Genomic DNA, 27,752 nt, shown 5'->3' on the forward strand with positions numbered 1-27,752 from the left:
ACGTACGATACAACGTAGTGCTTTCTTGCGCAGTGTTCAAAGTGAAGTTTCACACCGACTAAAGTGATTGAACCGGGATCATTGTTAAAATACATGATCGGCATGTGCTAATCTTCCGGTAGGTCATGTTTTCCAATGTTGCAATCGAAGTTTACCGCATATTGTGAACCAAAAATATTGGCATTTTCTGAGGCATGGCGGCCGCCATTTTCGTTTTCCTACGCTGAGAGACTTCCCAGCGTAGTTGTAGTTACCCGGACCGAAGTGAGTGTCTCACCGTCTGCCACTGCGCACGTCATTTCGCTACGGAACGAACGCTTCACTTTTCGCCAAACGCTTCAAACTGAATGCGTCTATGGGGCGCGGCAGCTACATTTATGGAATTTACGTTGGGTTAGCAATGAAGATGTAATTAATTAGCCTGAATTTATTGATTATCAATGACTGTTCTATTTCAATACATCTTCTGTAACGACGTACTTTTATAGATTCAGTACATGAAAATTGACGCCATAATCAAAAATCAATATGGCGGACAAAATCCAACATGGCGGCCACTGAAACAAGATGGCAGCCAATTCGATCACTTAACGCGCTAACCCACAACACCAGCAAAATAATTCGCTGCGTCAGCCTTCCATCGCTTATCGCTTCCATCTGTACTGTTCACCCCCGACGCGAAATTCTGTGACTGGTAGCCTATATACGGCTTAGGTAGCTCGCTGCAACCAGCAGTTTGTTTGACTTTTTGTTTGTTTCTCACTCGCGCGCGCCAGTGCCAGTGGTACGGCGTTCTTTAGTTTGCTCGCGAGACGATTTTTCTCTCACTATCGCAACCATAGGGGCATTCGTTTGCTGCACGTAACCACCGTCGTGATATCACTTCGATTCTGCAAAGAACAACCATCGCCGCAGACTGTGAGTGACAAAATCAGAATAGACAAAAAGAGGGGAAAGATACACATATATCTCGCAGGTATTTCCGAACGGCAAATTATTTAATCACTTTGGATTGTTTTGTTGATTGAATTGGAAGAAATTCATCACTTTCGAGCAAGGAAGCCGTGACAAAGTGGAAGCCATGGTCAACCTACGGTAAATAGATCCGAAATGTTACCGCTGCTGTCATCAATGTTGGATGTGTATTTCTTCAGTGCGAAGTGAAACGTTGACGGCGGCCATCTTATCTTTTTGAGAACCTTCGAAGGAATTACTTTTGGTTGGATCGTGGAAAAGTGTAATTTATTCGGTGGTGATTAGATGCTTCGATAGGAAAATCAATAAATCAGTGTATAATTGCTGCATAAGGTAAATAAAGTGACGGTAATGGTGAAACGTGCTGAAATTACCAATCAAAGTTTGAAAGTGGGGTGTGTCAAAATGTATGTGATTTGTGAACTTGGAGTAGCTTTAATATGCTGCTTATCTACTTATTTGGTTAGAAGTATGCAAATATGGTTGTATGTGTGGTAAATTATAGATAATTTGAGGAAACTAAGGTACTGTAAAGTGAGAATATACAATTTTAACAAGTGAATATGCGGGATTTCTATAATATATGTAGCCATTTTGATTTCTCTTATATTTGACGCCATCTTTGTTTTTCGCAACCTTGTCTGTAGGAAGGTTTAAAATAACTCGAGAATTGTTTCAGTTTACTTGTGCAATAGTTTTGCGTATCATATTTGAGGACAGTTCGATTTAACAGCGAATTTATTTTGAAAAGTTTGTGTTCATCCTATATCACCGTTTTTTTTGCGCATCAGCTTATCTTATGGGATAATTTCTCGTGACAATTGAAACGTCATTTGTGAGTGAAACAGTGATTGTAATGAAAGCGTGAAATACTTGCATGTGTTTTTACCATAACATCAAAAGTGAACATCATACCTAAGTGACGTAACGTTTGATGCCATTGACATGACCTGCGCCTTGAATGTTTTGTGAAATGATGAAATTAATCATAATTGCTGTGGAAGTTTCTGCAAGCGTATGGTCGTGAAAGCAAAAATTAAGTGAAATAAAGAAAATATAAATCCGATGAATTAATAATCAGGTATTCAAATGTGAATAAAATAGGTAGAATATTGTTTTACCTACCCGTAAGGGGGTTCAATAAAATGATTGCTAGAAATGAGATTCTGTAGGATTTGTTGGTATGTCGAAATAGCAAGAAAAGTCTGAAGTTGCTAGTGGAGTGATAGATAACCTGTTATTATATTACAACCTCAATATACAAAATTGATGGTGAAAAATGGCAGCCGACTAAAACACTTGAACTGAGCTAGGAAAAATCGGAAAATTATGATAAAACTGTCAATCTTTTTATACTGTTCGTTAATTGCTTTTTCAATATTTGATAACCGCAAAATTCCATTTTTAAAAAGTACTTTAATAGGAATAAAACGTGGGTCGAAATTTCAGTTAGTTCAGGTAATCCAATGCAGTAGTTCCACGCCAACTGACGAATCGATTTTGTTTTTCCCACCCCGAGTTCCATGAAAGTTCGCATAATTGTTCACTAGGGCCAATTAGAGTGAAACAAAGACCATAGTTAGGAATACTATTTTGCAGAAAACACTTATTCTCATCCGTAAAAAAAGAACGATAGAGGTACAATGAAATGTATTGTAACCATTTGTTGGTAATAGATTTTGTTGAGATTTTATAGTATTTTATGGTGATTGTATGGTTATTTTTTCCGGGCAATATAACCACACTTATTACCGTTAAATCTATTATGAACTCAGTATAGTTGACTATGAATGTTAACAAATTTACTATGATTCTGGAGAAAACTACTATGCTTACCCAAAATGCATAGTATTTTTGATAGAAATAATAATAAAAATGAATGAAATTGTTTGCTGCATAAAGCTATTGGTGAGGGTATTTAAATTAAACCAGCAATATAGTATTTTTGTCAATGGATTTTGTTTCAGTTTAGAGGCAATGAACGGCTTATTTTCCAAAATGGCCTATTCGATATTTTCCAATAAATCATAGCACGAAACCAGATCATTTAATCGAAATTACGTCTGAGACAAAGTTGTATGAAGTTGGGTTATCTTTTAAAAAATATCGCAAATTTTCGTCAAAATAAAAAAAAGCTCTTCAGAACTTCAATAATAAAACCAGTGTTGTTGATCGATAACTCGATAACGTCTGCAATTATAAACTAGCTGTTTATGTCAGAATGGACACTTCAAAATTAATTAAAACCCAAATATATCATATTAACAATATGATCCATTCATGCCTTTTCCAAATGTTGCAATGGCGACCCACAAAATATTGCTTCACGCACCATCTAGCGTTGAAAAAGGTCAGCAACAATCATTCAATTACAATCGAGGGGTGCGAATATAGCTCTTATTACAAAGCTAAGAGTCAAATTATTTTCATTAATTACATTGTGTATATTACTTTAAAATTTGCCTGACACGTCACAGTTGTCATCAAATAATATAAAATGCTGAAATACATTCATTAGAAATATTAAACAAATTTTCATTTGGTTTACCCCTCGTGACGTTGGTAGCCTTTTTGGCCACAGAGGTGCTTTCATCGCTAAAAATTCGGTTCGCGAGCTAAGTGAAAGAGTGGATCATATTGTTAATATAATATATTTGTTAAAACCGCAACATTAATAAAAGAGCGTAGTAGAGTAAAGCCAAATAAAAATACTAATATGAAACATTCGGAAGAAAAACTTCGTAGTTTAGTGTCACCTTAAGTCCAAGATGACTGGAAGCGATGGCCTAGGATCGAATTGAAAGTAAAATAATTCTCCGCTCCGTATATTCAGTGAAGTATAGCAAAACATTAAAGTAGTTACTTTTCACACAGAAGAACTAAAGAACACTCAACCTCAAAATAGCGGCAAAGAATGTTTTTGACAAGTATGACATTTATAAATTTGTTCCGTAATTTTTACAAGAATCTGGTACTTTACTACCGTTTGTTTTGTAAAAGGTTATTTTTACAGTACGTTTGTCATTTTCCTTTTTACAGTATTGTAGAAATGCAGTCATTACTGTTTAGATCAGTAATATTTATTTACAATTTTCGGTAATTTTCGGAAAAGTACCGAATTTCGTAATTTATGAGAATTTCTTTTTATTATTGACTTTGAGTGGAGCAAGAGTAAGAATGACTAGAATGGTGGTCAAATCGTTCCTATTTTGAAATATTTTGATAGAACCTGTTTTTAATCTTGAATTAGTATGCTTTAGTGCAATAATATAACTAAACATAGGGTAAATGTCGGCTGCGGCACCCATTGACTGTTTTCGGCAACAAAAAATCAAAAATTAATTTCACTGTATTTTCCCACTTCGCTGAATGTATTTAAACAATTCATTAGTCTTTCAGCTTCAATCTGGTTATATTTTTGCGACTGAGCACAGATGATTTAGAGATGCCGATAATAGAACAGCTAGTAAATACGCATCTCAAACGGATGACGAAGAAAAAGGGGCTGACGACAATAGTCGCACTCACTTGCGAAGTTTGGCGCGGTATAAAAACGCGGATGCTGCTTAGATTGAAGAAAATACGTAAATTCCGCTATTAATTACATCACATACGATTAAATACTATTTTATTCTAATTTTCATCGCCAAAAAACTACCAACTTCCCAACACTTGAACAACGGAAACAGATGAGTGCATACAATTAATATATGCGTAAAGATGATTGTAAAATGTGCACTCTTGCCCCGCCAGTCCGCAAAAGTACGTAGTCAGAACTCGTTTACTTAATAAACAATATAAGAAAAATGTGGGGATTGTAGCCAAATAGTCCAGGGGTATAACTCACGGTTATAAACTAAAATTTCCTGATATTTGATTATTTTCCATATTAATTAAAATATTATATATTAAGATGAAATCAAATAATTAAAATCATTTTATCGATACAATATTTATTATACTTACAAAATTACAGTATCTAAACAACAATTTTTCATTTACTTTGTGTAAATTAATAGTTTTCATTTTAAGCAAATAAGTATAAGTTGTTCATCGTTATTTTTTTTATTATTATTATAGTCACTTTAACACTCTTGGGTCATTCGTGACTTGTCCGGGGGTGAGATTTGAACTCGTGACTTTGGCGTGAGTGGTATAGATGTTAACCACTACGCCGGGGTCGCCCCCACATCGTTATTTAGTATTATCTTCTCTAGCTCATGAATGCTGATGAGGTTGCGCTGCATTGTATAGAATAACACATTTGGCTTGAAAATCATCCCCACGTATCGTAAAAAAAAAATATCAATCGTACGTTATAGCACTTAACAGGGACTTATGTTCTTCGCAAATTGGTGCATTAAATATTTTAGATTCTCGTAAATCTATTGTTGGTTCCAAAAACATATTATTCATCACATCCATGCTTTTCAAGATGTCAAGTGTGTATCGATTCGCTGAAATAATTAAAATTATTTAAAGGGCAGAGGAGAGCAGTTCCACGGCAAATGACAATTTTACATGAATATGCAAGCTCTTTTTATGTGCATGAAAATTCGTGTAAAATTACAAAATAATTTTAATTGTAAAAATACATTTCAATTCATGTTCAAATGGAAATGATTAATCAAATGCATCATGTGGTTCTCGATTTTCTTGTTGCGAATCACATTCCATCAAGGAAATCGAGATGTCTGGTTGTTTATAAAGATGAATAAAACATAGATAAATTGCAACAACATCCAAGCTTTTAACATACCTTCGGATGACATTTGTTCGAATCCGTGAAATACTGGCTCAACCAAGTCAGCCTGTGATCAGCAAATCTAAACACATAAAGCAACCAACTATACAGACAAAACGCTTGCTACGACTACCACGACAAACTCTCACTGCAACACAGCTCGATCGGAGTGGTAGAAGGATAGTGATATATTGCTTGCCTGCTTTGTTGTAATATACACGGATGAGGACATAGCTTGATCTGAATCGAGAAAAGACATAACAAAAAAATTCCCATTAACACACGTGTATCATCTTCGGCTTTGCTTCGTGAACCGGCTTGCCAACAATTTGCACGTTTCCTTCTACCGCCCTGAGTGAGCTTTGTTGCACAGGCTGCTTGTCATGAAAAAGAATGAAGAAAATTATATCATTATTGCTTTCCACTTCTGACATAGCGATATCATTCGGTTTGTTGATCGCTTGTCATTTTGTCATTTGGAGATATTTTTGATTCCTTGCCTGTGATACATCTGGTGGTGCATCCAGCGTTGCCCTAGCCTTTGTCCACCCTTGATAGAGGTTCGTATAAATGACTGCTCCATGTCATTCTCCAATGGAATAACAGCTTTGGAATACGCTCAATTGATCAGGCGTTATAAAAGATTCAAGGCGATCCACTTCCGATGGTACCGATGATTCCGCTGTTGGCGCCGTAGCTTGCGTTGTCGGTTCTTCACTGCGTCCCCCGATAAAAGCTCAATAATTGACGGCATCGGGATCAAACGGTATAGGCCACAACGCCTGAAGCCGTTTATCAATGTCGATTGCAAGGTCGTTATGCAATCTACAGCTCGTTTCAAAAGCAGTTCGATTTCTTTCCGTGGAAGTATTTCACCGTTGCTATCCATCCTCCATTCTACCAAAACTTGATTTCAATAGTTTTTGAGCGGCCGGAAAAAGCTGACGATGATCTTATTTGCGGTTCAGAAACGGCAGCCCGATGCTTAGCTAAGGGACTTGGTACCCGTCGTGAAATATCCGGGTGACGATCAAGAAACGAATTAATCCATTTCCGACCAGAAACTCCGTTTTTACCTGCATGTAATGTGCCATGCCACGCATGCCTTCTGTCTATTTGTGTTTACCGGGAAACCCCTTTTTGCACTGTCTAGCAACCAGTCAGCAACTCGTTTTTCCTCAACAGTTGTAAGAACTGTAGCTTCTCCCGGGCTAGCTTTGGAATATTTTCCGGATGGGACATCCAGCTTTCACCTTCGCTACAGCGACATCCGTTTTGTGTCGATCGTAAAGCATATTTTTAAGAACGGGTTTTGTTTTTGAACCCATCTCGAAATCTGTTGACTATCTGTTGAAATAGGATCAAGTAGACTCTTAAGGATGCTTATTCCGGTCAAGTCTATTTTCCATATTTATCACTCAAATCCGATGACAAACAAGGAGGTAGTGCACAATGCATAGAAATGTTACCTGTAGTGTCCTGTTCTGGTGCTTTACAGTACTTTTTTGCCTTATTTTTCACTGATGAAACTTAAATCCTGTGACCGCCGTTGTTAAGATCGATCAGCTAAGGAAAACAACAAATATGGCGGCTGGCAGGACGACGAACAGTATTTGCTTGAATTTGCTTAGTTACACGTGACATACGGATATGCCCTTCAGTTTAGTTTAGCTGATTATCACGCTGAACCATTGCTTACATTTCGACCAACAGTTTCGTGTCGGCTTTTTACATTTCCGTTACAATGCGAAGCATTTCTCCGGAAAATCGCAAACAGATCGTGCACAAATGGCGTACTATCCCCAACATTTATCTGAGTCAAATAGCAAAATTGGAAGGTGCATCGGAACCATTTGAAACGCGAAAAATGGTGATGAAGCAACTTTTCAGGACAAGCAAACATCTGAACGTAAACTGAACCCTGTAGACCGAAATCTGGACCGGAAAATCATGCAAGCTTTCACTCACAAAAAAGGGCTTCGGTTCGAGACGTGGCTAAAAAAAATGGATCCTCGAATAGTAACGTCCAGCGAACTAAGGTAAGAATGGGTCTCAAGCCGAATAAGAAGCAGAAGAACCAGGGTGTCCATCGAACCGGGAAATCCGGGAAAAACCGGGAATTCGGATTTACCGGGAAAAATGCGGGAAAACCCAAATTGCACCAGGAAAGATCATATATACTCATCCCAAGTAACAATTTTGATTTTATATTAGTCTTGTAGACCATAATTTGGTCTTGAAGAATCCTTTAAACCTTTAAACTTGTAATGTTACTTGGAATCAACTTTCATATTTTTTTTTCTTTCACTCGCAATCTGTTCGCGCCCGGATCAAGCGGTGATTTTGTTGTTTTCGATAGCAAAATTTATATAATTTCATATGGAATGCATATGGTGTCATTGCTTGAATTCTTTTGCTACAGTTTTCTAAGTGAAGTAGTTCTAGTATAAAGGTTGAGCGAGAAATATCCTGTTACGAAGCTACTTCAAGATAGAGTAGCAGATTCATGCCGTCTCAAACTCCGATCATGCTTGGCATGCAAATGTTCAACACCGGACATAGAGTTAATTTCTGCACTTTTTGCTAACCAGATACCATGAAATTTTTGAATATCGTGGTTAGTCTGTAAAACATAAAGATCTGAATCCATACCTCTCACTCCAAAATCATGAGATCAAATCTCACCCGGATAAAGCACGAAAGATCCGAGAGTGTGAAAATATCTATAAATAAAAAAATACTCTTGGAATCCTGTAAAGATTCCTTTAAGATTATTTCACAAATCATGATTGGAATTTCCTTGCATTTCTCTTCTCAATTCCAATCCCCAATTGAGAATAACATATTTTGAACTTACTACATATTACATACTGTATTCTTTATGGTCAATAGTTAAGCAAAATAATAAACTATACTTCAAGTAAGAATTTGGGTTTTATCATGCGATAAAACTTGTGATGGTACTTGGAATATTTTACCATATTTAACTGTTTCAATTAAACTGGAAAAACTAGGTTAGACAACTGGAAAAACCGAAAAAACAGGCTTTTAAATTCTTAAATAGAATGGCCAGAGTGCATTTGTTTCAAGTCCGTTATCTTCAAGAAAATTAGGACATACAATTCCATTGTCTATGATCTCGAAATTTTGAAATTTAGAAAAAAAAACCCTGGTTCCGATATATCTTTGTCATCTTGAAAGTTGTCTAAGCCTAATATGTTGAAAAATGGTCTAGGAAACTTTCCAAGCGCTAGAGATTTTTTTCAAAGACATGAATTTTGATAAATCTTTGAAGGTCGGAAGCATTAGTATCGGCAAACATCGAACGCAATCATATAGTAGAATCTTCTTTTTTTCAGAAATGTTTTTCCAAGCCCATCAAATTGTATTTTCTACAAGTCCGGAATCAGTAGATTTCCAATCCCAGATTTTAGATAAATTGTTTGTTTAAAATCATGAAATATTTTCTATATTTTAGAAACATTAAATTTTTCTCGGACTGTGAACTTACATTCTAACATATCGTAAGTTATTCTACGCTTTCTTAATTTGTTTGAATTGAATTGAATCGCGAATTACTAAGTAAAAAATCCAATATCTTTACAATGTATACCAGAATCTTACAACTTCTCTATATTCGAGATCTTTAAAATTGCTTGTATTAAAATTGATGGATTTGTTCAAGACGTTGAACATTTTTCTTTGCGCCTGAATTTTCTCCAATTTCAAGATTTCTTAATAAGTTTCTATGTTCAATCTTTCACATCCCAAAGTTCAACCAATTCGCGATCTGAATCTAAATTCAACTTATTCAACGGTTGATTTCCAAAAAATCGTGGCAGAAATGTGAGGAAATGGAGGATACAAATTAACCTATTGATTATCCAATAAATACTGATTTTACGAAAACAAATTCAACCATTTGTTTTATTTAAAAAAAATCTTGTAAAATGCTCATGGTGGTTTGGAAATTTATATTTGTCAAAGCGGATTGCATTCAACCACAGATTAGATCCATATCTTTAATATCTTTCCGATCAATAAATGGTCACTATTTTATTGTTTTAAAGTCACTATTTGGTCACTTTTTTCGTTACTGTACACACTTAAACAGAGACCCTGAGTTCGGTAAAAAAAATTACCGTCTTAGATCGGTAATGCTAAAAATTACAGATGTTTCGGTATTTTCTCGCTTTTTTGCTGAAAACTGTAAATGAAATGACCGAATTTCGGTAATTTCATTTTAATTTAACGAAAACGGTAAACATTTTTACCGGCAGATCTGTAAATCAGCTTCATCACTGACTTCGGTGAAATATTTTACGCTTCCATTACTGAGTTCTGTAACGGTTTCGGTAAACGTCAAATCCACCATATTGTTATTTTCGATCGACTTTCATGCTTGTAAAAAATAAAAAGAGGCTGTTATGCAACACCAAGATGAGCGAATCGTAGATATTTTCCGTAAGTAATTAATTTTCGTTTTCTAAATAAATACCGATTAGAGATGGGCGATGTTGTTGCTTGTTTTTTCTTGGACATTCCAGTTGGCAACGATTTGAACACAGCATTTGGAATCTTTATCCAATGCTTCCCTGTTTTCAGTGTAGCGCCGAATCCTCCCGACAAAAACTTGTTTTTGTTCATTGGTGGATCAATTTGCAATGGGTTGCAGTGACCGCCACCTTGAAACAATATTAAAGCAAATTACAGATCTCTCGGTAATTTTCGATTTGCATATCGTCCTCAAAATTACAGTTCTCCGGTAAAGTCGACTACAAATCAATGCAAATCGGTAAACGTTACCGATCGTTCGGTAAATTTGACAGCTAATTTTGCTGATCCAGTTTACAGATTTTTCGGTAATGTTCTCGATTACCGAAAAAATTACCGACCATTAAGCTGTTGAGAATTCGGTAAATAAATTACCGAAGTCGGTGATTTTTTCTAAGTATGTAGTCAATACTATTGTATAAAATACGGGTTGAAGACGCGGATAAGTCGATTTTTACCGAAAAATTCTGTAAAAAGGCTATAGTTTGGCAAGCCATTGGTGATTGTGGTATGCTTTCCAAATCTTTTGTGACAACGGAGACAATGACAAGCGTATGTTACCCATGATCCGCAAACACGACGCCTCAGTACTGTTTTGGCCGGATTTGGCGACGGTTCATTACTCCAAGGACACGGTAGCCTGGTATAAAACCAACAAGGTCCAATTCGTACCCAAAGAGATGAATCCGCCAAACTGTCACCAGGCCAGGCCAATCGAAACGTTTTGGGTCATGACCAAAACATATTTGCGGAAACATGTAAAGGCAGCGGATTTCGTTACAAAGTTTGCGAAAGACTGGGAAAAAGTATCCAAAATTGTTGGAAAGGCATCTGTGCTGAAGCTTATGAGTAGCGTGAGATCAAAATCCGCTCCTTGGCTTACGACTGATTGGATCTCAGATTTTCTACGTTAAACTGTAAGAGAATACTATAGAGAACATGAATACGAAATAAAAATCGAATTTTCTGTAAACAGAGTTACGTTATCGTTTTTTTTTTGTGCTTAGACATTTAAACGACGATTGATGTTTCGCGACAAATCTGTTTGATATTAAATGTTTTCATTTACGTGAACGGGAATTAGGCGCTGATTGGAATTAGGACCCATCACGGTATATCAAATGTCTGAGACTTCTTCAATGTTTTATTTTTTTTTATTTCGGGCACTTTGAAATTTTTGAAGATCTTGAACATGGATTTGATTTCGAATCTTTAAGACTTTGCTAAACGCGAATCTTCAACTTTTAATGATTTTCCTTTTAATGAGTATCCAGGAAAGTCCGATAATTAAATTTCTTAAATTCAGTGGCCACCTTGGTTGTTCGACTTTTTAGTTTTTTGACTTTTGACCTTTTGTCAGTGATTCCGGATTCTCGCGTATCACTAAATATGAAATCATAAATGATTTATTCTGCAGCTGATCAGAATATCACTCCAGTTCACCTATTATGCCATTCGTGGCAAAATCACCAAATGACATGCCAATCGACTTTATGCCAAACTGTGTAGATCCTTTATGCCATATGACTGGCCAAATGCAAGACAGAGAGTTGTCTGTCAAATACGAACAATCGTCGCCTACCTCGCATAACCTAAGAAGAAGATGAGACAACTGGCTTCTTGCTCTTTTATCTATCTTACGCACTTCAAATCGGCCAATCACAAGCTGGTTCGCGTTTGACAGAAAAGTGGTCCTGCTGGTTTTCGCCCGCCTATTGTCTCCTCTTCCTCTTAGCGCATAACTATACTGCCGATACTCGCATAATTGTCCCATATTTTCTTGATTTCCTATTCATATGGGACAGTTATGCTTTTATGGGCAGTATAATAGTTGCTATATTGCGAATATAGCGACTATACGCATAACTGGTTCCAAACGACAACAAGCCATAAGCAACGACGGTTTATTGATGTTTGGAACCAAATTCACTTATGGAAAATCAATGAGCGTACACAGGTGAGGCCCAGTGAATTTTGAATTTTGTTTCTTTCGTTCTTCGGCTGTTTAAATGAATGACAGAGTTGGACGTCACACTCGTATAACCATTTAATAAACGAAAGAACGAAAGAGACGGCAAATTCACTGTGCGTCAACTATTTACATATCGTGGATGGATGATCAGTAGGCAGATTTCACAGCACTGCCTCCCCTGGTCAAATGGCTTTTTGTAAAAATAAATTTCAGGCAAATTATATTGTAATGTCGGCCTAAATGCCCCAAATTTGGGCCCATACATAAATTCAGCAATCAGCTAAATCTTCAATAGCAACCAAAAATATCCATTAGTACCGTCCCAATGACGCGTTCATCTAGATAAAATTGATAAATAGCAGAGTTTTAGCGATCGGCCCAATCTTAGATCCATAGGCCAACATTAGAGCCATTTCCCCTATTTGATGTTTCTGCCAAGGGGGGGAGCTGGCTGTCAAATACGAACAATCGTCGCCTACCTCGCATAACTGGTTCCAAACGTACACAAGCCATAAGAAACCTACAGCGTTTGTTTACGTTTGGAACCAGTTTCATACAAGATGATCAGTAGGCTGATTTGACAGCACATCCCTCCCCAGGTTTCTGCTCGATATGACGAGCGCTTATTCTAGTCGAAATTCCACCGAAAATCAATTCGAGTGTCGATAGATTGGCGATTGGCGGTCGCGGTCATTTACGCCATAGTCTTCTACCTAATAACTTAAGAATTTCCGAAACCCGTCCATCAGTTTAAATTAACCCTCTTCTTCTCTGCTTCCCTGCTTGCAGGTATTACCGGAACCGTCCAGCCATGTACCAAGGAATAATGCATCGCTGAAAGCCCGTGCATGGGTCGCAAAAGGCACGTCTTGAATCGATTCCGTATCATACCGGCTGCCAGTCGCGCCCGGTACCGACGCGTCTTCCGCAGGCTGTCCAAGCGGTATCATCTTCCAGCGAGCATCGACACCGGTCGTCGGAAGCTGCTGGAAAAATACTTCTGCCGACTGATGCATAAACAACAGCTAGCGCACAAATTGAGCGCTCACCATCGGGAGCAGAATCTGGTGCTGGACAAACGCGTCGGAACGTCACCCGGAAGTCTTCGGGGTGCTACGATTCCTGAATATTTCAGGAAACGGATCCTGAGACAACAACGGTTAGCGGAGGCGATACGTAACAAAGAACAACGGGAAAAGGACGATCAAGTGGTTGTAGTGGATGACGACGATTGCGAATCGCTATCTTCCGATGATAGTGACGATTTGGTTGAAGAGACTGAGCAAGACGAAGACGAAGAAGAAGTCGAATCCACGAAACAGGTGGACATTCCTGATCCGACGCTGCTGAAGCAGGAGAAAAAGGAGTACTGTTCCATACAGGAAAAGGTTCAGATAATAATTTCAATGCTCAAGTCGAGGGCTCAGGAGCTGGAGAAGAGCAATGATGCCACTAAGCGGACCGTTGACCAGAAGGAAAAGCTTGATGCAGATGCTCAGAGATCTCCGGTGAAACCTGAACTGCCAGAAATCGATACTGACTTGGAGTCGTTGAAAAAGTATTACGACAACTCGGATGAAGAGGAACCCGAATTGATAGCTAAGTCTAAGGACGAACAGGATTCCGATGTAGAGATAGTGGACGAAACAGATTCGAAGCCTGAAATCGTGTTCGTCGATACGAACGCTCTGGACGACGATAGCAAAGATGATAAACCGATTGTGGGCGATTTGAAAGAGCACATTCTGCCGACGAAATCCTTGAAGGATGTCTCCGCAACTGACCTCTTCGATCCTACATTCAGTACGATCAAACTGGAACCGATCAAAACGAAAACCTCGGTAGTCGATTCACTTTTCAGCAGATTCAACCTGACGCTTCCTACAACTTTCCCAAAAACTGCCACTCCGAGTTCCTCCACAGCAGATGCTGAAGAAGGTAGCACAAACGGTCGGCTTCGTGACCGTCGGAAGATTGCCGTCAAACCTCGGTACATCGAAGAAGATGATGAACCGAAAAAGGTACGTCCGTCGAAGATATTCGACAAAATCCACGAGCAGCTCGATCTCGATCTGGAGAACACTAATTCCAATTCGTCTACGGAATTCTACGGCTTCGACGAAGGCGACGCCATTAAACTGGACAAACCGAGCGTACCGGGACTACTTCCGACGCCAATTGTCAAGAAATCTCGTCCCAATGCTCCCTTCCTAGCGCCCGGTACCATCGCCGAGGACATCAAGATCGAAAACCGTGATGATCTCTTCCGTGAAGAGGGTCTGATCTCGTTCGGGTCGCTTCCACCGCGACTCGAATGTCCCCGGCGACCGGACGATATGGTACGGCCAAGAACTGTCGCCCAGAAGCGAATTCTATTGCAGAAGAAAAACGACGTCCGTTACCTGATGATCGACAACGAATCGAAAATCTTCAATGAATTGGAGAAACGGGGCAAGAATATCGACGTTGAACTGAATCAGGATCGAATGCAAGAATTGCAAGACCAGAACATCCCGTTCACCAGGGATACGTGGAAAGCTTTGGCGTGGTTAAGAACCGAGAAAGGGAAGTACTTCTTCCAAACCCTTCGAGTCGATAACTATTACGTCAAGCTGACCGGTTGTAGAGGCAATCATCCCAGTAAAAGAATGGGTAAGAAGCAGCTATCGGCTCCAGCCACCGTTAGCCGGAAACACATCTGTCACTGCCCCGAGTGTCCGACAAACGTAAACATTGATCTCAGTTTGATTCTACCATCGGATGAAGTGCAGATCAAAGGTGAGCCAGAAGAAACAGTTTCCGTCGAGAACGAGGAGGACAAAAAGTTGCTGCGAACCCCGTCCCAACTGCCGATCCGAACACGGCCAGGTCCGCTTTCGTCCAAGTTCCGGTACGATAGTCAGTTGTTGAATCGAACCGAGGATGGTGTGTACCTCGGTCCTCTGGAAATCTTCGAAATGCCAAGCGTGGAAATCGAAGTATTTCCTCGCATTGATCGACCGCTGGATCCAACCGTTAAACCGTACCTTAAAATGATGCTCCCGTTCCGGGGGATCACCGAGAAATGGGCACGTTTTGCCGTTTCTACGCTGAAGACTCCCGACCGAAAAGAAGAGGATATTCCAGCTGAGGATCGGTCGTTTTCCTTCACCATGCCCTACCTGAACAACCAACGGAGGATTCTCATTCGCCGGAGGGTGATGCAACCGAGCGCGCCAAAACAATCGGCGGAAAGTTTAGATAGATTCGAAAAGGAGCTGAAGGAACCACTTATGTTTAGGAAACATTTGGACGATCCGGAACAAGCGGGCGAGGTTGATCCCGTGGAGAAGGAGTGCGCCGACATACTCTCGGAGCTAACGGATGCGGTTGCTGTGGGTATGGCGGGAGATGTATTCATAAGTGACGATCCGGACGGCGACTATACCAAAGAGGACAAACCGGTGGAAAGGTCGGTCGTTCCCCAGGACTCGACCAAGAATCTGGAGAATGCGGCCAAGTCCAAAAGAATGCTGTGAGTATTTTGTTGCATTGTTTTTCATTGTGGTGGTACTTCACCAGTGGCGTCAGGTGGGTGGGTCCAAAGTCGTAAGTATCAGGTGCATTGAGTCATCAGGCGATCATTTCGCTCATTTCGTTGATGAATTATTTGAAGACTACGGTCTACATGTCCTATGATAAAAGTTCTCAAAACGTAGGTTCTCTTGTAAGAGTCTTCATCCTGACCGAACCTTAACATCCCCAAAAAATACTCTGAAATTTCTATTCAAGCCCTGTGTTCACTAGAAGTCCTCTGAACATCAACGGGACTTTCAGAAGAGGGCTTCAAGTGAGCGACTTGTAGGCCATGAAGTCACACATATGGTACAGTGCTGCTAATTTTCATTTCTAACTAAACCGTAGTCCAACAGAAGCATTCAATCCATTATGTTAAAAGTGTTTATAAAATCCCCATCAAATGAAGAGACTCTCTTTCCAACGAACTGATTTAAGTGACACCCATGTCTTAAAAATCTTTGCGGAGCCGAGTAACATCGAATATTAAATATAAAATTGATGAGTTCTGCTTTTTTTACGATGCAACTTGAGTGTTGCTCCTTCTTCTAACATCAGTCGCTTGACCTCAAAGCCACATAAAGGGTACTCTTCTTGCCCCGGGTCCCACTCTACCTTGATTTATGGAATATGTAGTCAGACCCGGTGAAAGGCTGATGCACCTCCCCACATTGACGCCACTGAATCCAAATTTATTAATCCAACAATCATCCATTATCATTGGCTCACCATCAATCGCCGTTCATAACATTCTTTTGCACTGCAACATCTTGAAGATGTATGATTACCTCTTCCAGCCGCGAGATGAAACGCCTGAACGCAACAATCATTGAAACCATGCCGGAACCGATGGCATCTTTGGCAGAGGACCACAAAACGCGCTGTGACGAGCAATACTGTGCCCGAGGATGCATCTGCGACGTCTTCTCCACCAAACACGCTAACGTCGCTCGGGCTCACTGCAGCAAGCTTGACTGTATCTTCGGATGCCAGTGCGGGTACGACAAGAAACGCACGACCACCAAAGATCTTCACACCGATTTCAGCGAGGAAGGTCTGTCGGCCTTGACGAGCGAGGACGTAAAGTATCTCAGGGAAAAGGCTACGGCAAAGTTGGCAAAGGAGGAGCGGGACTTTACTCCAACTGTGATAATGACCACCAACAGTACGGTTCTGGTTCGGAATACGGAAACGGAAATGAGGAGGAATAAGAAGAAACCGAAGAAATATGACGACTACTACAACGAGAATAGCGTGAAGAACTTGATGAACGGTATCATTCCAAACGAGGAAGAACCGCGCGAAGCTTCCGTTGAACGAACGAGGACAAGTTCAGTCGTTGGAAATCAACCGTTGAGCTTGCAGGATCGCATTCGACATACACACGTAGTTCTGAACAAACTTCAGGATCTGGAGAACATTGAACCTTGGTGCATGATCCACTGCCTGTACCGGTGCTACTGTCATGGCAATGCAACCCACGGTAAACCGTTCAAGTTCAACGAGGAAAGTGACATAGTCCTCCCAACACCGGCGGTCGTACCAAAACCGGATCCTCTGCTGCAGGTTTATGAGCCTCGGCGAAGGCGACTGTATTCGTTTGAGAAGACTGAAACCATAACGGAGGAAGTGAGGGAACCATTCCGGAAACGGGACAGTTCAGAAGAATCCTACAAACCGTGGAATGAGAGGCGTAAGAAAAAGAGGAAAACGCTAGAAGACCAACAGCCAAAGTCTCCGGATAAGAAAATCAGTGGTGAATCAGAACCATCCTCGACGAGGGCATCGATCGAAGATCTGCAGATCAACGATGGCCAAACGTGCCGACGAGCTATTCCTGTGAACAAAAATTTCTACAGAACCAGAAACTACTATCGGAAAGGACGGTACCTGAAGGAGAATGAAGAAATGAAGCGAAAAAATCCTCACGCTGAGAAACGACTGAAGGTGCTCTTGGAAAAGTGCGAGAAGGCGTTCTTTGAGGAACGTAAACAAGAGTTGGAAGCACAGGCAAGAAGTGCCATGAAGACCCACGATCGCCAGCGGCAGATCAGCGAAGGAGACTTGGACGGCAAGCAACGAAAAGAGCCCATTAAGGAACCGATCTTCTTCGATATTGTGGGAACTGATGCAAAGATTCAGCAGAACATGTTACTTTCCCCACTGGTTGACATGACCAAGACGCTTATCTACTGCGGGAAGAAGAAGTATTACGTGGAAAGCAGTGCGATCGAAAGCGGAAAAATCAATCTGATGAACATTGCACGCAAGTTCCGGAGGACGGTTTGCATTCTCAAAAGGGTGGAGAGTGATCCCCGCGCTAAACCCATAACGTTCAGCTACAAGAACGAAACTATCATGCTTAAAGGTCGGAAGTATCGCATGAAGGAGCCCTACGAGCAACGGCCGAACGAGCACGTTGACTTCGATAGCGAGAGTGATGGTCAGGAATCAACCACGTCTTTGATCCAGGAAACTGGCAACGAAGACGACGCCCAAAAGGTGATGCTCGATCAGGTCAACTCGGATATCATGCACACGATGCAGCACATTCGGGAGATGATGCGCAAGAACTCTTCGCGGCTCAACCCACCGAAGAAAGGCATCCTGTATCTGTTCAGGTGGGAGAAGTTCCTGCAGGCTTTCAACGAAGACACGGTCGATGTATGGGATATGACGTTTCAGAATGGTTCTGAATTGGTGATCATTACAACGGAAAACAACAGAAAGAACACGCCATCCTTCAAAAACACCAAATCAGTCCGCTTCGCCCGGAAAAGCACCTTCGAAACGCGCGGCGTTTCCTTGCTCACAAAAATGATTCTCTTCCAGATCGACAACCCGGAAACGAACAAACTTTCGTTGGTGCTGTTTGGAACGGAAAACTACTGGCGCTTTTGTGGTTTCATCAAAGCCGATTGCAACTTCCTCGACAAGGGGTGTGAGGTTCGTCCAACTCCAGCTTCTCACCCAAAACTAGCTCCGAAGATCAATCGCTACTTCGAAGCCTTCGTAGCCAGCAGAAAGAAAGCTGAAGAAGCCGCCGCCAAGCCTACGGCCAGCGATGGTGAGCCTTCTAAAGTCCTCGGTGTTCCGAAACCTATCAAGGAGGAAAAGCCAACTGAAACCCCACTGGATCCTGTGGACATACCGGCCGCAATAGCGATGGTTAAATCCAACGTCAAACTGATGGAAACCAAAATCAAAGATTTCAAAAATATAGCCATTCCGAATGTGGGCATGCGACGGTGGTTCATGTTGAACGTGGCGAACGATTTCAGCGATATCTATATTCCGAGCTGGAAGTCCTGTCTTACCTACGGCAGGATTAAGCAAGCAATCCAGTTGGCCAATCGGTACAAGAAAACCGTAAGACTAACGTCGATTGCCCTCAAGGCCGACCAGGAGGACGTCCTACCGCAGATCTACGCCGCTCCGATGCAGGGCGAGTGTATCTTTCTAGGCCCGTACAGCTACACGCAGAACATCGACTTGATTCTGTGCCAGAACGTAGACGGGAAGATGTATACAAGGGAGGAATACGAACGGAATAACCACATCGTGCGGACGGAGCATACTACCGGTTCGTGGTTGTACATGAAGCCGAACGTGACATCGACGACCACGACGACGTTGGTAGCGGAGCCGGGTTCGGTGGCGAAGCCGACCGACGTGAAGGTAAGTTCGCTAGTTTGTTTACTATTAGCATGTTCGACATAATTATTCACGATTATCACGAGGGAGTTTGCGGAAATTGTTTCGGTGATATTCGAACAGGCATGTAAATCGTATATAATGGAAAAAAATGGATTATGCAAATTTTAATTTGCACTAGGATATTTGATTGCGAAATTCTTAATCTCATTGCCAGTTTCGCAAAATGTTTTAGAATTGTTTAAACCTCGTTTTAGTTAATCCATCTCTAAATTCCATGTTGTTGAGCTTCTTTGAATCCAAAATAGGATGCGAACTCAAACTACACTGACCCTTTGAAGTTTATATGGAAATTACTATGGGAAAAGTGAACTTTTTGTTCTCAACGTCCTAGAACTTCGCCATAATAATTTACGAAGAAACTTACTATCTGCTCGTATGTGAAATGTAATCAGTTACAACTTTGCTCAAGACCACTTTTTGATTAGACTTCAATCATATTGATTGATTTCAAAGCCGATAACTACTTTCTGATATGATTAATCGACTGCTTTCAGGGCAAACTGCATCTTGCACTTATGACATAGTAGACTGGATTTGTTGAACTTGTTCGCACCCAACCACACAAAATTTGTGTGGTCTGCTGAACAGTTTGTGGTGCATGTCAGAAGAATATCATCTTCCTAATTAAAAATTACCAGACATTGCATGGACTCCTACCCATAGTGGTTTCTTTTGTCCTGATCACGAGCGTTCATCTTTCCACGTAGGAACCATACAGCTCCTGGACAGTTATAGTACCGCAATTCTGTCACAAATCAATGGATCCTTTCCTCTCCACGGCACCCGAACCTTTAGTCAAGGAAGTGCATCATCACCCTGCTTTAGTTATCGTGATCGAAAATAATATTGTCCATGATTTCATCAGCACTCCAAACGCTGTGTCATATGACTTCCGTAGAGCTGACCATCGTAGTATTATCCTAGGTATTGTCAATGTGCTGTCTAACCTAGATTGGGAGCATATTCTAGATTCTTTAGTCTTGGCATATGTCAATGACAGGCACGTTTCCAAAAACATCATCCTTATCGACTCTCGCGTCCCGTCGATAACGAAAGACCTTGTCTCGTTGAAAACAACTAAGAAGGCTCAGAAGATTTACTAAATTCCGCACACTGCCGCTGAAATGCTACTATGTCGGACTCAACCACCAGTATAAGCGGTTAAGTCGTCTCTGTTTTCAACGCTATCAAAGGAGGATTAATCGGCGGCTAAAATCACACCCGAAATCCTTCTAGAACTTCGTAAATGAGCAACGCAGGGAAGTCGGCTTACCCTCTTCCATGATGTTTAATGGTGAAACTGTTGGCAATCAACAAGACAACTGCAACCTGTTATCAGCCAAATTTGCTAGTGTGTTTAAAGACGAGCAACTCTCCGCTAATCTCATTACTTCCGCGGCCAGTAATGTTCCTTTTGTCAACCAAACGTTCAGCCGTTGTCGACGCCACTACAGATACGATTTCTAGAGCAGCATCTAAACTTAAGACTTCGGCTAAGACTGGACCCGATGGTGTTCCGTCGATTATTCTTAAAAAGAACATCACTAGTCTTTTAGATCCACTGCGCCGCATATTCCAGCTCTCTCTTTTCGTTATGGTGGAAGACTGCGGATATGTTTGCTGTTCATAAAACGGGAAGCAAACGCTACGTAAACAACTACCGGGGAATCACGTCACTGAGTGCTGTATCAAAACTTTTTGAATTGGTTGTCATAGAGTCCCTAAATGCGCATTGCAAGCAATATCTAAGTATAAATCAACACGGATTCATAACTGGGCGTTCCACAACCACGAACCTGCTGTGCCTAACGTCTTACATCACTGACAGTTTGATTGCTCGGACCCAAACGGACGTTATTTACACAGATCTTACGGCAGCCTTCGATAAGCTGAACCACGAAATTGCGATCGCTAAGCTTGATAGGCTAAGGATCGGTGGAAATCTTTTGAGATGGTTTCGTTCATATCTCACGGAGCGCCAACTGACAGTAACTTTGGGTACTTTTCGCTCAGCAAGCTACTGCGCAAAAACCCGGTATAGCTCAGGGTAGCCATGTTATCACAAAGCCACGATTATCGCAACTTCGAAGTCGTAGCACTGCAGGAACTTTGCTGGACGGGACAAAAGGTATCGAAAAGCGGGCATCGAGCGGCTACTTTTTACCAGAGCAGTGGCACCACCAACGACCTGGGAACCGGCTTTGTAGTACTGGGTATGATGCGCCAACGCGTGATTGGTTGGCAGCAAGTTGAGGATTAAGGGCCGTTTCTTCAACTACAGCATCATCAACGTGCACTGCCCACACGAAAGGAGACCCGACGACGAGAAAGAAGCGAAACTATCGATTTTAAAATTGGCTCACTACTTGACTAACCTATTGGTCCCAAGCAAACGATTAACGTATTCCATTCTAGTCGGAATTCTAGTACTACACTATGTTTGTTTTGATTCTCTATGAAAGTTTGACAGATAAAATGAGGGGTTCGTGGAATTTCCCATGTTTCGAGGGGTGAATCGATTAGCTTGGGACCGAAAAGAGTACCAGAGCTGAGCCAAAAAGTTGAACACGTTATTTCGGGACCTTCTAGCCTAAGAGTTACCTCTATGGTAGTACCAACAATCAATACGAAACTAACGATTTTAAATTGGCTCACCACTTTAGTAGCCTATTGGTCCCAAGCAAACGATTAACGTACCCTATTCTAGTTGAAATTCTATTACTACACTATGTTTGTTTTGATTCGCTATGAAAGTTTGACAGATAACATCAGGGGTGTGTGGATTCATGCAGAACATGCAGGGGTGAGTGAAATAGCTTGGGACTGCTTGGGACCGTTATTCTGGTACTGAGTGAGCCAAAAATAATAATGATTTTCTTCGGGACCCAGTGGTCTTAGAGTTACCTCTATGGTAGTACTGCTGCAGCGGCACTAGGTACTGCAATCACGGACCGAAGAAATGACTGGTTTGACGGCGAATGCAAACAGTTAGTAGAGGAGAAGAATGCTGCAACACCGCACGAAATTGAATGTGGAGCGATACAGACAAGCGCGGAATGGACAAAACTCGGTTTTTCCAAGGACGAAGCGTCAGCAGGAAGACCGAGATCGCGAGGCGATGGAAAATCTGTACCGCGTAAACGACACTCGGAAGTTCTACGAGAAGCTAAATAGTTCGCGCAAAGTCTACGTGCCGCAAGCCGATATGTGCAAGGACCTGGACGGTAACCTTCTCGCGAACGAGTGTGAGTTGATTGAGAGGTGGAAGCAGTACTATGAAGAGCACCTCAACGGTGAAGCAGCAGAAAACAAAACATACCATGGAGCACGCGCAGAAGACGACAGGCTACCGGCCCCTGATCTTCAAGAAGTTGAGGAGGAGATCGGTCGGCTGAAGAACAACAAAGCAACTGGTGTAGATCAACTTCCAAGTGAGCTATTAAAATACGGTGGTGAAGCACTGGCTAGAGCACTGCACTGGGTAATTGCCAAGATTTGGGAGGAGGAGATATTACCGGAGGAGTGGATGGAAGGTGTCGTATGCCCAATCTACAAAAAGGGCGACAAGTTGGATTGCTGCACCTACCGCGCGATCACACTGCTGAGCGCCGCCTACAAGGTACTCTCCCAAATTCTATGCCGCCGCCTGTCACCATATGCAAGAGAGTTCGTGGGGCAATACCAGGCAGGATTCATGGGTGCCCGCGCTATCACGGACCAAATTTTCGCGATTCGGCAGGTTCTGCAGAAATGCCGCGAATACATCCACACATCATTTGTTCATCGATTTCAAATCCACATACGACACAATCGATCGAGATCAGCTATGGCAGATTATGCACGAGTACGGATTTCCGGATAAACTGACGCGATTGGTCAAGGCGACGATGGATCGAGTGATATGCGTTGTTTTAGTACCGGAAACACTCTCGAGTCCCTTTGCATCTCGAAGGGGGCTACGGCAAGATGATGGACTTTCGTGCCTGCTATTTAACATCGTGTTAGCAGGTGTGATCAGAAGAGCTGGAATAGACACGATTGGCACGATCTTCAGGGAGTCCATCCAGCTTCTTGGCTTCGCCGGTGACATCGGCATCATGGCACGGAACTTTGAGACGATGGCGGAAACGTGCATCAGACTGAAGGCTGAAGCTAGGCGGATTGGACTTGCCATAAACGCATCAAAGACAAAATACATGAAAGGAAGAGGTTCTAGGGAAGACAATGTTAGCCTTCAACCCCGAGTTCAGATTGACGGCTATATTTTTTTAAAGCAGAGTGGAATGGTGATTTTTTGAGATGGATATGAACTAGTTAGTTAGTTATCCTTATTAAGGAGACTTTCAGCCGAACGCTAGTTCGTCTCCGAGGTATGAACTAAAATATTGCTTTTCCCGTAGTTATTCCTATATAACCTTCAAATGGTGTGTGCCAAGTCAGTAAGTGTTCACAATATGGGAGGCTGATCAAGACCCAATTTGGAACCGTGTAAGCACGATGGAGCATTTATTATTTTTTTTTCATCAGTCTACTGACCAGTGTCAATCAGTGGCACAGTTGGTATATTTGGGGCCTTACTACGGGTGTCACTACACGGTGATAAGGAAGTGATACTCAGAATAAGAGCCGTGATTGCCGTACAAATCAAATGGAAATCACTTCACCGTGACGACAAGTGACAAGTTGTCACCGTGAAGTGACATCCGTAATAAGCCCCTTCCTTAATATATTAACTGCAGCGCAAATATCCGGTCTAGATGCTAATACAGTGCCGTTTTTGGCAACACGACCTCATCAACTAATTCTTTCTTCAAATTTGGGCTATCACTTTCTGGTGATAATTCATGGCATTTCAAGTAGATAGTATCCCCAAAGAGGGGTCTAGTGATATCATAAATGGATTTAAGCGTTGGATGAATTTTCTAGGAAGTGAAGAAGACAAAAATCATGTGTTGCCAAAAACGGGAAGGCACTGTAATTCTCTCTCTTGATCAGTGATTTTCCCTTCAGATTTTGACCGTCCACCGAATCACAAGTTGGTGCATCTTACCTAGCACTACAAAGCTCGTTCGTGGTGACTGTTAGAAAGTAACCACTCACTCGCCCGCTTCTCCATACCTTCACACGGTTCGTCGATGTTGCGGGGATGAATTTCGTCGTAGGTAAATCTATCGCAACCCGCGGAACCGAGCGACTTGCAGTTTTCCGATTGTTCCGATCCGTATGTAGTCCAATGTGTTTATAATCCCACACTGGCACTAGTGGCACCACGACGATGATCAGCCGCCCCTAACTTGGAGATCAAAAGATCATCAGCTCAAGCCAGCGATACATTTGCTCTATCGCTGTGCTAGGGTTTCTGCGCTATCCAGCGGTAATCCAGCAGTGCCCATATTTCATGTTTAGTCCTAATGACTTGAAAAGACGTGAAGTAGGAACTTGTGACAATCGAAGCTATGTTTGACGGAGCGTCCAGGTTGTCGACTCACCTTTTCGTAGTTCATGTTCTAAGAGGGAGGGAGGTTTAAGATGTTATGGCAAGCAATCCATCATGGGTACCTGAAAAACGTGAAAAAATATGAAAGGGGGATTAATTTTTCCTCAATTTAGCATGACTTAATACATGCATGGTCCCTTCTAGGCTGATGATGCGTTCTTCGGGTTGATTGAGTTCTAACGGTTACCTTACATTATTTTTAATTTATAGATATCGTCTCCCACTCCCACCGCTGCCATTTCTTCACCCGACGACGATTGTGTCGTTATCGAGGACGATGAAGAATCTATCAAGCCACCCACTCCCATCGTGGTGACACCCGTGGAACCTCAAGAGAAGCCCCCGTCTGAACCAGAAACTCCCAACAACAACAACAAAAACAGCCAGCTGGAATCTCTCATCCATCAGCTGTACAACGATTCCGATTCGGACGAAGACACTCCGTCGGAAACGTCGTCGACCGTTTCGAAATCCACTACCTCCACGACCGTCACAGTCAGTTCATCGGAACAGCAACAAAGCAAAGCTGCATTAGCCACAAATCAGCTTTCGTTACTCGTAGAAAAGACCATCTCCGAAAGCAAACAGCTGCAAATCAAAGCCCCACCGGTAGCCAACAAAAGTGCCATCTCAAATCGACGCATGTCCTACGTTCCGGCTCCTACCTTTGCCACTCCGGCAGCGCCCGCCGAAAGGAAGCAGCTGCAGATCCCACATAGGAGGCTCTCCTACATTCCGGCAGCTACCACAACCATTGCAGCGCATAATCCTAGAATTACGAAACTAACAAATTTACCGAATGTCAATCTAAATTTGAAACGAAAGTCTACAGGGTCGACAGAGATCGAAGTTAAACCTACTGCTGGAGAACAAAACGCCAAGAAGAACCGGGTGTCTTTACCAGCGCAGACGCCAGCGGTAGAGGAAGTCGTTTGCTTGGACGATGACGACGACGACCAAAACGAAGCTAGTCCATCGGCTGCTACCAAGCCGAAACCACCTTCATGTACGACTGTCTTGAATAGTCAGCAGGCAGCCCTGATAGCCAGTAAGATCAATTTGTTGAATCCCAACCAGAAGGGCGTGGTATACAATCCGTCTACCGGCGTCCTGCGCATCAAACGTTCCTTGATGAATAGTTTGGCCGAAGGAACTAACGTTGTCATTCCGCCTTCATCGAGCTCAAAACCCACTTCCAATTCGGCGCTCGGTAACAACCTCACCTCGGCAAACCCTCAGGTGGCGTCAACGTCAGTAACGCCTACCGCCATAAAGGCTGCACCTAGTTCGATCGTAACTCCATCAGTCACCCGGCAGCAGCTTACCGACAAACCAAAACCAACCGTATCGGGAGATGGCTCTCAGCTGCGAATCGAACCACCGAAACAGCCCACGGATGGTGTACTTCGAAGTAACATTCCCGGACTGGGAATGGTCCCGGTACGGTGGTCGACCACCGATATCATCATCAAAGTGCGAGAACTGTCCGTCAAGCAGCAGTTTGTGCGGCTGGCGAACTTTGAAGCAGCCGTCGTTCTACTGAATCGGTGAGTCAGTGTTGGGAATGGTCGTGGAGTTACTGAATCCTAATGCTTACACATTTGCAGGTTCATTCGGAAGAACACGTACACATTCAAACCGTTCTCGTTGACCATTGGATGGAAATTCGAGGCTAAGTCCAATGCGTTAGCCGCAGAGGAGCAACTCATCAATACCATTAATCTCAGATGCGTAAGTATAATAGCCTTTGACACTGCTGTCTCAATTCGATTTATACTAATTGGATCCATGTATAGGTCGTCACAACTGATGGCATCATCGACCTGTACAAAGCGAGTGCTATCATCGCCTTCCAAAATACGAAGCCCAATTTCTACGAGGAACTTCTGCTGCTCCGTCTATCGATACTTTGCTGTAAGAAGGAACAATACGAGCAGGAACAGTGCCATAAATACTTTGAAAACATCTTCGTCAAGGTTGGTAGTGGAGTGCAATCTAATCCTTAATCAGTCTGAACCTAACCTATCTGTAATGCCCACCATACAGGCCACCAACACGATCAAGGAGTTAGCATCGGCTTCGGAAGCTCTGTCGACACAAAGCAACTTCCTGCGGGAGCAACAGAAGGAACGTCGTTCCTATATTGCCAAACTGAAGGGACATCAAGGCGTTCGCATGCCGCAACCCACAATCCAGATGGTGTCGAAGCGAGTCGCCGTACCGCAATCGATACTGGATTGTGTTTCCAAACCCCCAACAGCGGCAACACCATCGACGACTGTCACGACGACCAGTCCGACGGCAGCCAGTCAACCAAAAGAGTCTGTGATTGTATTGGACGACGATTAGATTCGTCCGTCCCGATTGGAAAAGAAAATCAGTTCATTACCTCACCGGTAAGTAGGTTGACTACTTTTCTGTATATAAGTGTTATTCGATTATATCTTCGATGAGATGTTAGGTAAATGTTACTACATTCAGTTTTATTTTAAAACGTAAATTTCGGATTTCGTTCAACAGTTTTCGTTTGACTTTCGTTGAGAAAAGTTTAGCAAAATTATGCCTAGCTAAGTTTTAAGTAACACTCACTAAATCTTGAGAGAAAGGGATCTCAGTTTATAAGCACACAAACGATTGTCTCGGTAAGATGGTTCATCAGATACTCTAAGTAGCAAACGATTCAAATCTTTAGCATCACAATATAAGCTAGAAAGCCTAAATGATAGCGTCTTGAATTA

General features: G+C 42.0%; 1 protein-coding gene across 4 annotated transcripts; it reads left to right on the forward strand.

Moving 5' to 3' along the window:
• Positions 1–27,723, forward strand: ocm (over compensating males). 4 transcript variants are annotated; one of them, XM_065235677.1, is made up of 7 exons: positions 1–118; positions 13,035–15,759; positions 16,577–19,478; positions 25,225–26,561; positions 26,622–26,745; positions 26,811–26,990; positions 27,061–27,723. In XM_065235677.1, the coding sequence occupies exons 2-7, from the start codon at positions 13,094–13,096 to the stop codon at positions 27,361–27,363; spliced, it is 7,512 nt and encodes a 2,503-aa protein (XP_065091749.1). In that variant the 5' UTR covers positions 1–118; positions 13,035–13,093; the 3' UTR covers positions 27,364–27,723. The 4 variants fall into 4 exon arrangements, with proteins under 4 accessions (XP_065091749.1, XP_065091752.1, XP_065091751.1 ...); XM_065235680.1 differs by having other exon boundaries at positions 16,598–19,478; XM_065235679.1 differs by lacking the exon at positions 1–118 and adding an exon at positions 654–976.
• The last annotated feature ends 29 nt before the right edge of the window (positions 27,724–27,752 follow it).

The sequence above is a fragment of the Ochlerotatus camptorhynchus genome, unplaced genomic scaffold, assembly GCF_037179485.1.
Source record: "Ochlerotatus camptorhynchus isolate MF236.1 unplaced genomic scaffold, CSIRO-AGI_Acam_v1.1 ptg000503l, whole genome shotgun sequence".
Lineage (NCBI taxonomy): Eukaryota > Metazoa > Arthropoda > Insecta > Diptera > Culicidae > Ochlerotatus > Ochlerotatus camptorhynchus.

Excerpts from the sequence above, each read along its gene's own strand:
- ocm (XM_065235677.1), top strand. The coding sequence starts at position 13,094 with ATGGGTCGCAAAAGGCACGTCTTGAATCGATTCCGTATCATACCGGCT. Across the intron at positions 15,760-16,576 it reads GCCAAGTCCAAAAGAATGCT|ATGTATGATTACCTCTTCCA; the intron begins GTGAGTATTTTG and ends AACATCTTGAAG. Across the intron at positions 26,562-26,621 it reads GCCGTCGTTCTACTGAATCG|GTTCATTCGGAAGAACACGT; the intron begins GTGAGTCAGTGT and ends ACACATTTGCAG.